General features: G+C 39.6%; 1 protein-coding gene across 1 annotated transcript in view; it reads right to left on the reverse strand.

The window, feature by feature from the left end:
* Positions 1-3537: 3537 nt before the first annotated feature.
* Positions 3538-15661, reverse strand: part of myom1b (myomesin 1b) — a 63811-nt gene continuing 51687 nt past the window's right edge. The window contains exons 25-34 of the mRNA XM_052141391.1: positions 15308-15375; positions 15092-15205; positions 11801-11888; positions 6839-6877; positions 6626-6731; positions 6376-6539; positions 4306-4342; positions 4183-4205; positions 4003-4058; positions 3538-3854 (exon numbers count right to left, since the gene is read on the reverse strand). Of these exons, the coding sequence (XP_051997351.1) occupies positions 3594-3854; positions 4003-4058; positions 4183-4205; positions 4306-4342; positions 6376-6539; positions 6626-6731; positions 6839-6877; positions 11801-11888; positions 15092-15205; positions 15308-15375 (956 nt within the window). The 3' untranslated portion in view covers positions 3538-3593. The remainder of the gene's footprint in view (positions 3855-4002; positions 4059-4182; positions 4206-4305; positions 4343-6375; positions 6540-6625; positions 6732-6838; positions 6878-11800; positions 11889-15091; positions 15206-15307; positions 15376-15661) is intronic.

The raw sequence follows: 15661 nt of genomic DNA on the forward strand, positions 1-15661 counted from the left end.
GCTGATTTTGGTGGAGTTCAAACACAGTTGAAAGATATTTGGTTCATTAAATGAAGCTTAACATTGTCTTTGTGTTTGTTTTTGAGTTGCCACAGTGTGTAATAGACTGGCATGTCTTAAGGTCAATATCAGGTCAAAAATGGCTAAAAAGAATCTACAAACTCAGTCAATCATTGTTTTGAGGAATGAAGGCTTTCAATGCTTGAAAGTGCCAAAAATCTGAAGATTTCATCCAAAGGTGTAACTACAGTCTTCAAAGACAAAGCACAACTGTCTCTAACAAGGACAGAAAGAGATGTGGAAGACCAGATGTGCAACTAAACAAGAGGATAAGTACATCAGAGTCTCTAGTTTGAGATATAGATGCCTCACATGTCCTCCGCTGACAGCTTCATTGAATTCTACCCGCTCAACACCAGTTTCATGTACAAGGTGCGTGAGAAGTGTCCGACAAGACAGTCACATCTATGGCAGGTGTAACAGGAAGTGTGGGGTGAAAGGTCACCAGAGTATCTGGCCAAACTGACTGCTAGAATAACAAGGATCTGCAAAGCTGTCATTACTGCACACATGGAGGATTTTTGCAAGAGAACTCTCTGAAGCAGTTTAAGAAAAAAATTCAAATTGTAATAGTAATTTTTCACGTTATTAATGTCCCGATGATACTTTGTGATCAGTTGAACGCCACTTTGGTGAATAAAAGTACCAATTTCTTTCCATAAGAGCAAAATCTGTCCATTACTCCAAACATTTGGACACCAGTGTGTATGTATGTATATATTCCCCCAATTAGACAGATCATTTTAATATTGGCAGATATTACCATCGATATATCATGAATCCCTACTTACAGTGTATGACATTCTAATAGAGATTAAAAGATGTAAATGTAGAATGGCTCTCTATGAAATATGGCCTTAGTTCTCAATACAGTTATATATTTATATATATATATATGTACAAAGTGCATCTGTTGTTAGTATATAACACCTATCATTTACACCATGGCAGTCTTTGTACACAATTATAGTTTCATGAAAATTACATTTTGATTATTATATCTTAATTCTGAACCTTTCAATAGGGTTATAAAAATGACAATATTTGTGAATTCTGTTTTGGTGATTGTAAGTTAGCTGTGAAGTTGAGGGTGAAGTCAGTGACTGTGTTCAGGTCTTCAGGCGAGGGGAAAGCATCATCGGTCTCAGGTTCGGGATTCAGGACAGAGGAATATGTGTTCCATTAAACGTGTTTCACGTGGTGGAGTGGTGGCGTAGTGGGCTAAAGCACATAACTGGTAATCAGAAGGTTGCTGGTTCGATCCCCACAGTCACCACCATTGTGTCCTTGAGCAAGACACTTAACTCCAGGTTGCTCCGGGGATTGTCCCTGTAATAAGTGCTCTGTAAGTCACTTTGGATAAAAGCGTCTGCCAAATGCATGTAAATGAAAAAGGAAAGTAGACCACAACAACACACACTGGAATCACACAGAGGGAGAGGTGAGGGAACATGTGCTCCATTTATTGGAAATAACAGAGGATGTCATAAAACAGGACAGGAAGTGAAGTAATAACTGCATCGAGGTGTGATCACAAAAAAACAAAAGTCCTTGAAACAGTTATAAACGCGATTTATTAGGAACGTGTAGCGTCACATGTCAGTGGTTCTAAACTGGGGGGGTCACGACACAAAATGGGTTGCGGTCTGTTCTTATAGGGTCACAGACAGCAGGGAAAAACAATGCTAAATGCAAATAAATAAAGTACAATTAGCCATGTAATCGTGCATATTTAGAATAGCTAAATAAATGTGCTTATCGACACTTCCCATATGTTTTGTTACTTACGTCAGAGACGTTGTGTCCAATCAAACGCTACGATATTTTGGCATAATTCTATGTAATTTGGTAGAAACTTGCCAAATTAGACGTATGCCAACATGGAAGGTTTGAGTGACATGCCCTCATCCTCAAAACCCATGAACAAAACTTTGTAAGGTTAAAGAAAATGTGACCCAGACCACATTAAATATGGGTGAAGTTTGGTACTTTGTTGGGTCGCCACACGATGTCCAGTGTTAAATCTGAGTACTGAGGCAAAACCAGTTGAGAACCACTGACATAGACAAATTTAGGGGACAACAAATATGAAGTTTAGTTTACAATAATGATTATAATATTGACAATTTGTTGTCAAAGTAGCAGGGAACTTAAACGTGCTTTTCTAAACCGAATAATGTTAAACGATATGGAAATGGAACATCCATTTCCCCCCAATTCAAAATGGGCAATCTTTCATGCACAACACAGTGTTTGTGTTTCTTCATTAAACCTACAACACAAGTAAAGCCACTTACAATACAACCTTTAAACTACAATCAATCACTCTCTACTCTGGGGTTTAACTATTGTGCTAACACCATGAAGAATTGTAACTAATGTAACTTGAGTACTTCTTTAAAGGAATGTCCTGGCTTCACTTCAAGTTCAGCTCCATCAACAACGTACAGTATGTGGCATAATGTTGATTACCAGAGAAAATTATTTCGACTTGTCCCTCGTTTATATTCAAATAAACGGTTACAGTAAGTCACTTACAATGGAAGTAAATGGGGCTAGTCCAGAAACATTATAATACACACCATTTCAAAAGTATAGACACTGGATGTAAACATTATCCATATGCGACCCCGCGTCCACATGCGTGGACTTCGTATTTTGCCCTCACTATACACAATGCACAATTTACATGAATTGAAACTGACTGAATACTGTTCACAAGTCTCTAGACTATCATTTAAGGGTTAAACGAGTCATGTGACACAACAACATGGCGACGATTTCCGTAGAAGTGTTTCTACGGGCGCAGAGCCAACAAAAGTGCCTCTGGTAAGAAACCTCTTTAAGTTTTTTCATTGAAACCTGTTTGGGTCTTGAGAGAAGTGTCTCTAGTTTCGGTTATGCCGCTTTAAAAAGTAATGCATTTTTTGCGCGTCAGCTCGCTCGGTCTCAGGAGGTTAAAAATTGCTTGTAGGGTTTACTGCTGTTATGTTGTCATGGCAACAACGTTGAAAGTTTAAGCAAGTGATTTTATGACACTAAAACCATGTTAACATATATAATGTTTACATCTTGTGTACTTAAATGTTTATGAACTGGGCCCCATTAATTTACATTGAAAGTATCTTACAGTAACCACAATTGTTTTAGATAAACGAGGAACGAGTCATTATTAACATTATGCCACAAGCGCTCGATTGAGCTTAACCTGTAACATTCCTTTAAAACTTGAGTATTGCTTTAAATCTGTACAGAAAATAATTTTATAAATAACATGTTGTTTCTGATTTTAGGGCAACTGTTTTTGACATTGCTGATTGTGGATTAAACCTTGGACCAACACATATTTCATCTGCAACCAAGACATTAGCACCATTTTGTTACTCTCCACCAAAAATATACCTTCAGATATTCAATGCAGATGAATACAGGGGCTTTACTGTCAACACCACATTTATCTAAATCTTCCAAAATACATTTTTGGTTAGTTTTATTGTTTTTTTTTTTTTTTTTTTTTAGAGATTTGTTTAATATCATTTTTTCTTTCCGGGCTCCTCGTTGGGGATGAAGACACTTATAGTGAAATCGCCGCTCTCCGTGCCATACTTGTTCTTCACCAGTATGCTGTACTTGCCCGAGTCGGCTGTGTTGACGCTAGTGATGGTGAAACTTGCGAACTTGCCAGACTCAAACTTGAGTATGTAGTGATCATCTGAAACCATCTCACGGTCGTTCTTCAGCCAGGTGATCGCTGGCACGGGTTCACCCCAGATATTGCAGATCAGGTTCAAAGACTGTTAGAGAAAAGGAAACAAATGTTAATATATTGAAATGTATGGGGTAAATTAGGGTAAATTTGTAAAGTTGTTAAACCACTTCAAATCAAGGATATCACTATCATAAAAGTTCTGTAAAGGCTGTACGGAGAATCGTGTACACTACCTTGCCCTCTTGAATAGTCACAACATCAGGCAGGCCACCCGCCACACGGGCACGATCTGGGAAAAATAGAGTAATAAGGAATATTACAAATGTTCAATACACCCAAACTGGCAGCAAACAGTTCCATTAAAGTGAAGCGTTAGTAAATGTAAGTTTTTTTTTTTGCATTTATATACTCACTTCTCTCTGCAATGGCTGCAGCCCTGAGGGAATGAAATCAAGAGATATTAACTTTAGTTATTCGACCACACCAGTGAATAGTATTTACAAAAATCAGTCTGTTTCAGCTTAAAAGGTACTTACTTGAGTCTTTGAAACTCAGCATACGCATCATCAAATGCTGGAAAGACAAAAGTTCGATTTACTTTAGCATTAGCATTGAGCATTGGCTCTTAGATTTGAGAAATTCATCCAAGATGGGTAAATGTTTATTATAAATACATTTCAATCAATTCTGATTGAATAACAACTAATTGTAAATAATTTAATAACAACAATTACTGTTTTTTTATGCTTATTAGTACATTGCATTGTTAGCTTAGCAACATGCTAACATAAGTCAAGTCATTTTTATTTGTATAGTGCTTTTCACACTGGTCTCTAATTAGCCAACTCTGCAGGATCAAGCTGTGGTTTCTTGATAAGCGGTTTAATAACTGCTATCTTAAATTTTATTGGGACATGCCTTAAGGATAATAAGGAGTAAATCATATTAATAAGAGGTTCTGAGATTACAGGAAACACCTCTTTTAAAAGCTTGGTCAGTATTGAATCTAACATACATGTTGTTGATTTTGATGTCTTGATATTTGTTTAGCTCTGCCTGTCCTATAACAGCAAAGGACTGAAGTTGGCGTTAACAGATTTTATTTATGAGATTCCACTTCAGGATGCTAATTTAGAAGTAGTTCACACACAATGTATTCTTGTGTCCATCTGCGCTATTTAAGCCCTTTAGAAGGCAGCCTATGTAGGTAGTAGACTTTGAGGCAGCTCACTAGGTTTTGGAACAGAGTAAATATGTAGGATAGGGCTGAAATGATTAGTCGACGTTATCGACAATAAAAATTTGTCAACAAAAATGTTCTTTGTGGAAGTCGTTTGATGTCATTTAACGTAACATGAGATCACATTAAACTCTAATGATGGCCGCTCCGCTTAAGCAAAACTTGCATGTCGAGCGTCTTTAAAGGAAACACCCCGCCGTTACATCTTTAATGCAGTTATATTTATATATATACGTATTTTATATGTGCATTATAGCTTTATTAAAGTTCAAATAAGGAGTTGGAAGTTTTCTGTGTGGTCAGTGGCTCTTCTATGAGTTGTGTGAATGTCCCCATATAAGGGTGTGAGATTGAAACTGCATCCGGCTGACGCACACTCTGTCGCGGGAAGCTCGTCCCTCAAGTGTGCTGCAGCAAGATTATAACATGATGGCTCTCGACTTATTAAATAATAATATATGTCACTGTGCATTTCATATCGTGAAGAAAACTGTCAATACACATCTTAATTAATAAGAGAGAGTTAAAGATGGATTGAAGTGAACAGAAAGGTGAGAGGGGAAGTCTTTACCCCATTATACACTGCAATAAAATAAATGTTTGATTTGTTTTTGTTTTGACTTATTTTCCAATATAAATATCTTAAACTCCTTTAAAACAACATACATTTCCTTTAGCAGATATATACAAATATATTAAAATATCTAAAAATCCTTTAAAAAAAGATGCATTCACCTGAGAAGCTGCATTTGAGATATTTAGACTTGCTTTTAGAGAATAGATCTTGAAAATAATTAATATTTTGCACTCGCAGAAGTATAACCAAGTGAAAAAATACACTTGTATTTAAGATACATTCTCTGAGATACAGGGCCTGCGTATCTCAGCGAGTATTGATGCTGACTATCACCTCTGGAGTCACAAGTTAGAACAGGGCGTGCTGAGTGACTCCAGCCAAGTCTCCTAAGCAACCAAATTGGCCCGATTGCTAGGGAGGGTAGAGTTACATGGCGTAACCTCCTCGTGGCCATGATTAGGGGTTCTCGCTTTCAATGGGGCGTGTGGTAAATAGTGCGTGGATCGCGGAGAGTAGTATGAGCCTCCACATGCTGGGAGTCTCCGCTGTGCAAAACGAGTCACGTGATCAGGGCTGGACTGGTAATCTGGCATATCGTCATTTTCCCGGTGGGCTGACACACTTTGGGGTCGATCAGGGGTGGACTGTTCATCGGGAGAACCGAGGCGTCTGGTGTGTCGGCCGCAAAACAGGTCGAATAATCATTTTAATAATCGTTAGATTTGTCGATTATCAAAACAATCGTTAGTTGCGGCCCTAATGTAGCAGTGTGTGAGCATGTGTCCTCACCTTGTCCGGCCAGTTCCACGGTTCTGCGCAGACCACCTTTACCATCGAAGAACTCGATGGCGTATTTGCCTTTATCTTTCTCGGTGGGCTCAGAAATCTGCAGCCAGAGCTGCTCGCCCACGACACCACTCTTAATGCGTTCGGTAAAGGCGATCGCGGCGTCCCTATAAAATAAACACACACATTTTTAATAAACACTAAAGAGCCATGAAGTTCCCAGCAGAAGTAGGCAAACACTTCACATTCTTACTTGTGATGCCAGGTGACGTGCAGTTCATCATTGTAGTAGCTGACGAAAGCGTAGAGTCTGATGCCCTCTTCTGTGCTCTGGATCTTCAGTGGAGTCGATGAATTTGCTGGCAAACAGAAAGATGACCATGTCTTATGATTATGTCTACATTTATTTTGCATTGACAAACACAAAACTATACAGAGAAGATAGATTTGTATGAGGACATCTTACCAATGACACTGAAGACCTGATTCATCAAGTCTTTGAATCCTGGATAACAGAAGACAATGAAGATAAGCAACTTAAGAAACCGACACGTTACTGTACATAAGGAAGGATTAAGTAATGAGCGATACTTTTTCAGTGGGACTTATTTTAACAGGATCAAATGTGGTAGACAGAGCTAAGGTTACTTCACTCTTACTGGTCACATGGTCATATTAGCATATACTTTATTATTCAGGGTTGGGGAATTATACCTTTAAAAGGTTTTTAGCTATTACAGAATACTTGCTGTAAAATGTCATTTGTAATGTATCCCATTAGATTACATAATGTCAATAATATAATATAAGTACTTTGGACTAATTTCTCAGCAGGAAACCGATGGAGTGGGTACTCCAGGTAGGGAAGGAGGTATTGCCCTAAGTGAAGGAGTTCAAGTACCTCGGGGTCTTGTTCACGAGTGAGGGGACAATGGAGCGGGAGGTTGGCCTGGAGAATCGGGGCAGCGGGGGCGGTATTGCACTCGCTCTATCTCACCGTTGTCACGAAAAGAGAGCTGAGCCGAAAGGCAAAGCTCTCGATCGACCGGCCCATTTTCGTTCCTACCCTCACCTATGGTCATGAAGGCTGGGTCATGACCAAAAGAACTAGGTCGCGAGTACAAGCAGTCGAAATGGGCTTCCTCAGAAGGGTGGCGGGCTTCTCCCTTAGAGATAGGGTGAGGAGCTCAGTCATCCGTGAGGAGCTCGGAGTAGAGCCGCTGCTCCTTTGCATTGAAAGGAGTCAGTTGAGGTGGTTTGGGCATCTGGTAAGGATGCCCCCTGGGCATCTCCCTAGGGAGGTGTTTCAGGCACGTCCAGCTGGTAGGAGGCCTCGGGGAAGACCCAGGATTAGGTGGAGATATTACATCTCCACACTGGCCTGGGAACGCCTTGGGGTCCCCCAGTCAGAGCTGGTTAATGTGGCTCGGGATACGGAAGTTTGGAAGATGGATGGAAGTACTTTGGATTACTTCCCATGTGAAAGAAAATATACTTTATTGTATTTCAAATATATTTGCTTTTTCAGTTGTACATTGCAAATATATTAACAAAGAATTGTACCATCTTTAAATATATAAAAATGTATATTAACGCCATGCTTTTACCTAACTTTTAACACACTTTAAAATAATTTTAAATGTAGTATATTTACTAAACATATACTTAAAGTGTAATTTTAAAAGTGTACTTAATTGGATTTTATTTTCAAACATATTTGAGGTATATTTTAACCTGTATGCTCAAAATGATCATCGTAACAATGTACTGAAAGCATATTTTAAAAATACATTATTTAATATCCTGAAGTTGACGTATATTTTAAGTTAAATTTAAGTGGAATTTTTAAGTTTACTTATTCATGCCTTGAATTCACTTCTTTCACATTTCTTTCAGAGAGTGTTACAATGTATGATTAATGCGTTGACAGCCCATCAGTATTTTGAATTAGCCAAAAGTATAATGGAGCATATCGCAAAAATAATATATTCATGGTATATTCATAGTATGTTTGGAAGACACTCATAATACATTTGTAATGTACTTATAACACAATTAAGGTATACTTTAATTTCACTAATCAAGCATGTAATTAGTCCCTACACAGGTATATACTTTAAGTGTACTAAGTATACTTGAAGTTGTTCCACTTTAGCACACAAAAGTTCACTTTAAATTGTGCTTTACTACATTTAAATTACAACTAAAATATACGTGGTACAAAATGACTTAAATGTATCTTGTTTTAAGGATTTTGAGATATTTTTACATGAAAACAATATTTAAATTCTCATTAAGAATAAGATTTTTGAGGCACTTTGTCCAAATATCAGAGGACTTACTAGAGGAAATAGTTATGCTCCATTGTGTATTTTATAATAATAGAATTTATTAAAAAATATAATCATGCCTGGTAATGTAAAGCAATAATTAGCATTTTAGCTTAGCTTAAAGCTAAATGTTCACATGAAGTTCACAAGGTTAGCTATATTTGCTGACCCGGAGTGTAAAAACCACATCCTTTTCTGATCGTATGTGGATCCTGTTCATAGAAAGAGGCAGAAAATATATCATTTGTAACTTTTTATACAATGTTAATGGCTACATTGGTTAGCATTTCTCATAGTAGCATGCTTTATTGTTGTGAACATAACCTATTGCATAAAAATAATATATTCTGTTATCGTGTATTTATTGGATTTGTTTCAAACAGTTTTTTGTTAAGTTGTAGAAACATGATGTAGCTACTATATTAAGCTCCCAAAGGGAAGTTCCTCAATGACATCATATCCACCTTTTCACTTACAACCGTATGAAAGCCAAACCTGCCAACACTCCTGATTTTACCGGCTTTCTCCCATTATTCCACCTGCTGTACTCCCGATTTACAATTTCCAAATAACTCACGTATTTCTGCATATATACTTTGCTCATGAGAGTGTATTAGACCTCCAGGTAGGGTGGCCACCCGTCCCATAAAATATGGGATCGTCCCTTATTTAAATATGAAGCGATGCGTCACATATTGAATTAAAATGGGAAACGATTTGTCCCGTAAGATGGTCAGATGGCACCACAGAAAAATTGTTCCAGATCGTTAATTTAACATTGATATAAGTTGAACATGTTTCATACAGTGGGTAACGGGTCGTCTGAAAAGTCAACACATTGTGCTGAAATGTGCTAATACTGTGGAGGGTGTGGTAAGGGACCGTCCAAATCCACAGATTGTGCTAAATCTGTTTATTTTTTGACAGAAGGGTCAATATAAATGTTTAATAAGATTATACAAAATTACACCGATCCAACAATGTATGAATACAATCACTGAGACCAGAAGACAAGAAGTACAGATGAAGGAAAATAATAAATAATTAAAATGAAAATACATGTAAACCAACACAGATGTATACATAAATAAGATAAAGAACTTAAATAAAATACAAAATTTAAATTATTATATTCTTGATAAGTTATGGGTCGTGAAAGTTTGCATATAAGATAGGATACACACACATTCACACACCAATGGCGTGAGAGCTGCCATGCAAGGTGCTAGTCTGCCATTGGGAGCAACTTGGGGTTCAGTGTCTTGCCCAAGGACACTTCGGCATGTGGAGTCATGTGGGCCGGGAATCGAACCACCAACCCTACGATTAGTGGCCGACCCGCTGTACCACCTGAGCCACAGCCGCCCCTATCGTAATGTATTACTTTAGATTACTCAATGTCAATATCATTAAAAAATATATTATGTTATTGTGGAGGCGAGGGCGTGGTCAAGCGGTGAAAGGAAGCGTAGCGGTTTTCACCTGAGATGAATTGCTGGTAATCACTGTTTCTTTGTTCGCAGTGAGAGACGGGAGAAATAAAAGGGGCAAGTCCTCAGAGTGAGGGAGAGAGAGCCCAGCTGAAGGTACGAGTGTGCTGGCCGCTGCCAGTCCCACTATATATAGCGTTTAAGTGTTTTGTGTGAAGCTTTACCGTTACGCAGTCAAGAGAACGTGCTTTTGTGTGAAGAATAAATGTACCTTTGGGTTGGATTTGCCGTCTCCCGCTTCTTAATTCCTTGAACTTTGTTAACATTATTTTATATTATATTATATTGTATTTAATATGCAAAAGGTGGGGGATGTGTTGAATTCTTATGGTGCGTTCACATACAACATGAAGAAAATTTTCGCCTTGCATTGCTCGCGCGAGTTTGACCGCTGGATTATAAATGTGTGTTTAAACCAAGTGTGCCCCACAAGCCCTCAAAAGTGAAGCCAAAACGTCTCGATCGCCCCCCGGTGACTGGTCCTAGTATAGGTCATAAACCCCGCCTCCCCATGTTACATTTCTATCACGTTGATGTCATTTCAAGTGTTTGTTTTCAAAATAAGTTTGTTTTTAGTTATTTGATGCTATAAAAACGGTGCTGTGACATCATGATTGACAGCTGTGATTGACAGGTTCTCTGAGCGAAGTAGTCACTGAAGCACCAACTGACTTTTTTTCGGGATCTTCGGAGGACTCCCATATAACTATGTGGTTAGTAGTTGTATTTATCTTATTTTAACGAGGTACTGCAATCAGCAGACATCAAAATTGGAGAGGAACGGAGCAGACAGAGGCCACTCAAGAAAACTGCAGGGGCGTGTGCTTGCGATTGATTCAGCGAGAGTGAGGGCGGAGCCTTGATTTCGCAGCTTTACTTCCTGCTCACTACTGCGCAGGTCTGGTCCCGAAATCGCAACTGCGCAGACTCAAGTCCCAAGATGTCAGCGCCATATCGGGACACTGGCGGCTTCAGTTCTCACCAATGGAAAGAGCGAAGGGGCGTCGTCCATCTTTTTTTACAGTCTATGGTTTAAACTATAGTATTCCCGCTTCTCTTCCGGAAAAGGACAGGGGGAGGGGCTTCTACGTCTTGGTTCATAGTAAAGTTCAACCAATAGCTGGAATCAAGTAGTCACGCATATTTTCAGAACTTACCAGGTAGACCAACTTCCTCGCTCACTTTCCTCCAAGCGATGTTTTTATTTGTCCGGTCTCTGTACATGTATGACGTTGTGCCACACAACTCCGGGTGCCCACACACCGCTACAACAATTCTTTCATCCATTTTTCCAGATTTCTTCTGCTACTACGTCAGTACGTCAGTGACATCCGGACAATCTCAATGCTGTCATGCAAATTTTTTGCTTGAGTTGAAAAATGTCAATTTTGCACGTCCGAGTCACGCCATTCGCTTCATTTGAGTCGTCCGGCGCGAATTTGCGTCTGTTTGCATCTTTGCATTGATTTGTATGTAATTGCGCTGCGTGAAACGCTCACTTCGCATTGTATGTGAACGCACCATAAGGATGCAGATTTAGTGCAGGTCTAGTGATAAAGGAAACAGAAAACTGAACTTTTACTTAAATATTAATGTTTGTGCATGTACCTTGGTCAGTGAGGTTGAGTGTGGAGGTGTCTTTGCCTCTGTCATCCTTCAGAATCACTTCATATATACCAGCATCCTTCTTCGAGATCTGCCATTCACAAATAAAAATCACAAATCTGATCAGAAGAGTTACATCCCTAAACAGCTGCAGTATACCAGGCGAAGTCTACACTACAGGAACACACGTCTGAAAAGCCGGGCTTTTCTCCCTGCGCTGGGTGCTGCAGGCCACGACAGAACCACAAAAGCAAAAAAGCACAAAAAAGCAGTGACAAACGAAAGCAAGACAAAAGTAGAAAACTAGGAAAGACTGAAAGACATAAAAAAACTATTCCGACAAATCCAGAGAGAAGTGAAGAAGAGAGAGAGAGTCTCACATAATGAATGAAAAATGCAGATAGAAAAGAATCAGTCATCACCAAACTGATGATGAGCAAAACTGATTTGAAATGAAGTGTTTCCCGCAGATATAGTAGGAGAAAATCAAGACAGAAAGAGAAAAGATAAGACACAGATCATTCCAAGCAGACATTGTGTAAGTGTGTTGATTATTGATCCAGACATTGAGCTTCTTCCCGACTGTGACATCCTGTGCTGCTGCCGGGCCATCAAACTGTAAATCAGATAAACACCTTTATACACTCATCCAGTGTTCACACACACACACACACACACACACACACACACACACACACACACACACACACACACACACACACATGTTGTGTTTCCATGTTTTATGGGGACTTTCCATAGACATAATGGTTTTTATACTGTACAAACTTTATATTCTATCCCCTAAACCTAACCCTACCCCTAAACCTAACCCTCACAGAAAACTTTCTGCATTTTTACATTTGCAAAAAACATAATTTAGTATGATTTATAAGCTGTTTTCCTCATGGGGACCGACAAAATGTCCCCACAAGGTCAAAAATTTCGGGTTTTACTATCCTTATGGGGACATTTGGTCCCCACAAAGTGATAAATACACGCACACACACACACACACACACACACTCACACACACACACTCACTTACACACTCACACACACACATGCTCACACACTCACATATATACATTCACAAAACACACACACTCACATACACATGTCCATATATTCATAAGCCAATTGCAGACGGCCCATAGAACCCCATTGAAGACACCTGTCCCATTCAAATCAATGGTGCAAAAGATTGACGTGATTGGATCTGCTTCTGATTGGAAATTGGGCTTTCAATCAATGTATTTGTCTCTTAGTCTCTATCGTTCTCTGCATATCTGCATTTTCTGACTCATTTTTGCTTATCGTGGCCCATTCAGTACGTTTCGTGGCCGACCCACCAGCCCGCTCGGTTCTGCCGATGGCCAGTCCGCCCCTGATCGGCCCCAAAGTGTGTCGGCCCACCACATACATCATAGACTGTAATACTGTGACAGACAGTTTCTATTCAGTAGTTTAGATATGAACCGAGCTGAAACATTGTATATGTATGTTTTATATGGACTTATTTTAAAGAGGGAAGGCATGCACAAAACTACAGTTGAAAACGCATGCCGTGAACCTCTTTAAATTAAGTCAATTTTTTGAGGGATGTTAAAGGAAAAGCAACGTGGCATTACAGGTCCTTCTCAAAAAATTAGCATATTGTGATAAAGTTCATTATTTTCAATAATGTAATGATAAAAATTAAACTTTCATATATTTTAGATTCATTGCACACCAACTGAAATATTTCAGGTCTTTTATTGTTTTAATACTGATGATTTTGGCATACAGCTCATGAAAACCCAAAATTCCTATCTCAAAAAATTAGCATATTTCATCCGACCAATAAAAGAAGTGTTTTTAATACAAAAAAGTCAACCTTCAAATAATTATGTTCAGTTATGCACTCAATACTTGGTCGGGAATCCTTTTGCAGAAATGACTGCTTCAGTGCGGCGTGGCATGGAGGCAATCAGCCTGTGGCACTGCTGAGGTGTTATGGAGGCCCAGGATGCTTCGATAGCGGCCTTAAGCTCATCCAGAGTGTTGGGTCTTGCGTCTCTCAACTTTCTCTTCACAATATCCCACAGATTCTCTATGGGGTTCAGGTCAGGAGAGTTGGCAGGCCAATTGAGCACAGTAATACCATGGTCAGTAAACCATTTACCAGTGGTTTTGGCACTGTGAGCAGATGCCAGGTCGTGCTGAAAAATGAAATCTTCATCTCCATAAAGCTTTTCAGCAGATGGAAGCATGAAGTGCTCCAAAATCTCCTGATAGCTAGCTGCATTGACCCTGCCCTTGATAAAACACAGTGGACCAACATCAGCAGCTGACATGGCACCCCAGACCATCACTGACTGTGGGTACTTGACACTGGACTTCAGGCATTTTGGCATTTCCTTCTCCCCAGTCTTCCTCCAGACTCTGGCAACTTGATTTCCGAATGACATGCAAAATTTGCTTTCATCCGAAAAAAGTACTTTGGACCACTGAGCAACAGTCCAGTGCTGGTTCTCTGTAGCCCAGGTCAGGCGCTTCTGCCGCTGTTTCTGGTGCCTGTGCACAGTGGCTCTGGATTTTTCTACTCCAGACTCAGTCCACTGCTTCCGCAGGTCCCCCAAGGTCTGGAATCGGTCCTTCTCCACAATCTTCCTCAGGGTCCGGTCACCTCTTCTCGTTGTGCAGCGTTTTTTGCCACACTTTTTCCTTCCCACAGACTTCCCACTGAGGTGCCTTGATACAGCACTCTGGGAACAGCCTATTTGTTCAGAAATTTCTTTCTGTGTCTTACCCTCTTGCTTGAGGGTGTCAATGATGGCCTTCTGCACAGCAGTCAGGTCGGCAGTCTTACCCATGATTGCGGTTTTGAGTAATGAAACAGGCTGGGAGTTTTAAAAGCCTCAGGAATCTTTTGCAGGTATTTAGAGTTAATTAGTTGATTCAGATGATTAGGTTAATAGCTCATTTAGAGACCCTTTTCATGATATGCTAATTTTTGAGATAGGAATTTTGGGTTTTCATGAGCTGTATGCCAAAATCATCAGTATTAAAACAATAAAAGACCTGAAATATTTCAGTTGGTGTGCAATGAATCTAAAATATATGAAAGTTTAATTTTTATCATGACATTATGGAAAATAATGAACTTTATCACAATATGCTAATTTTTTGAGAAGGACCTGTATAATGCACAAATAACAGTCACCCGTCAATGGCTCTTGGGCCAATTGAGACTCATTTTTTGAGTCTCTAAGGAGTAACATCTGCGGGGCAACCATGTCTAAACATCCTTCTCACCTGGTCAATCTCCAAGGTCAACACTCCTTCAGAGAAATCCAGTTTCTCATTGACTTTAATCTCTCGTCCATCTTTATACCACAGGGCCACCGAGTCTTTCTTTATGTTACCAACCTAGAGCAAAGAGTTATACCGATAAATGTTCATTACATAGAAACAGACGTGTGCTATTGATGTAGAACTGCAAAGTAATAAAGTTTCTGTGCAAGTTCTCACCTTGCACTTCAGTCGTACACAACACTCAGGTGTAACTTCATAGCTAAGGTACTCCACAAAGTGTGGACCTGTAGTGAATACACAGTAAATGGTCTGCTTTTGGTAGAGCTTTTTTTAATTTAGTGGTTACCAAAGGGCTTTACACTGCGACTCATTCACCCGTTCACACACACATTCACACACCAATGACGGCAGTGTCGCCATGCAAAGGGCTAGCCTGCCATTGGGAGCAACTTGGGGTTCAGTGTCTTGCCCAAGGACACTTCAGCATGTGGAGTCATGTGGGCCGGGAATCAAACTACCAACCCTGCGATTAGTGGCTGACCCGCTCTACCAACTGAGCCACACTATTTC

Source organism: Xyrauchen texanus, chromosome 2 (genome assembly GCF_025860055.1).
Source record: "Xyrauchen texanus isolate HMW12.3.18 chromosome 2, RBS_HiC_50CHRs, whole genome shotgun sequence".
Lineage (NCBI taxonomy): Eukaryota > Metazoa > Chordata > Actinopteri > Cypriniformes > Catostomidae > Xyrauchen > Xyrauchen texanus.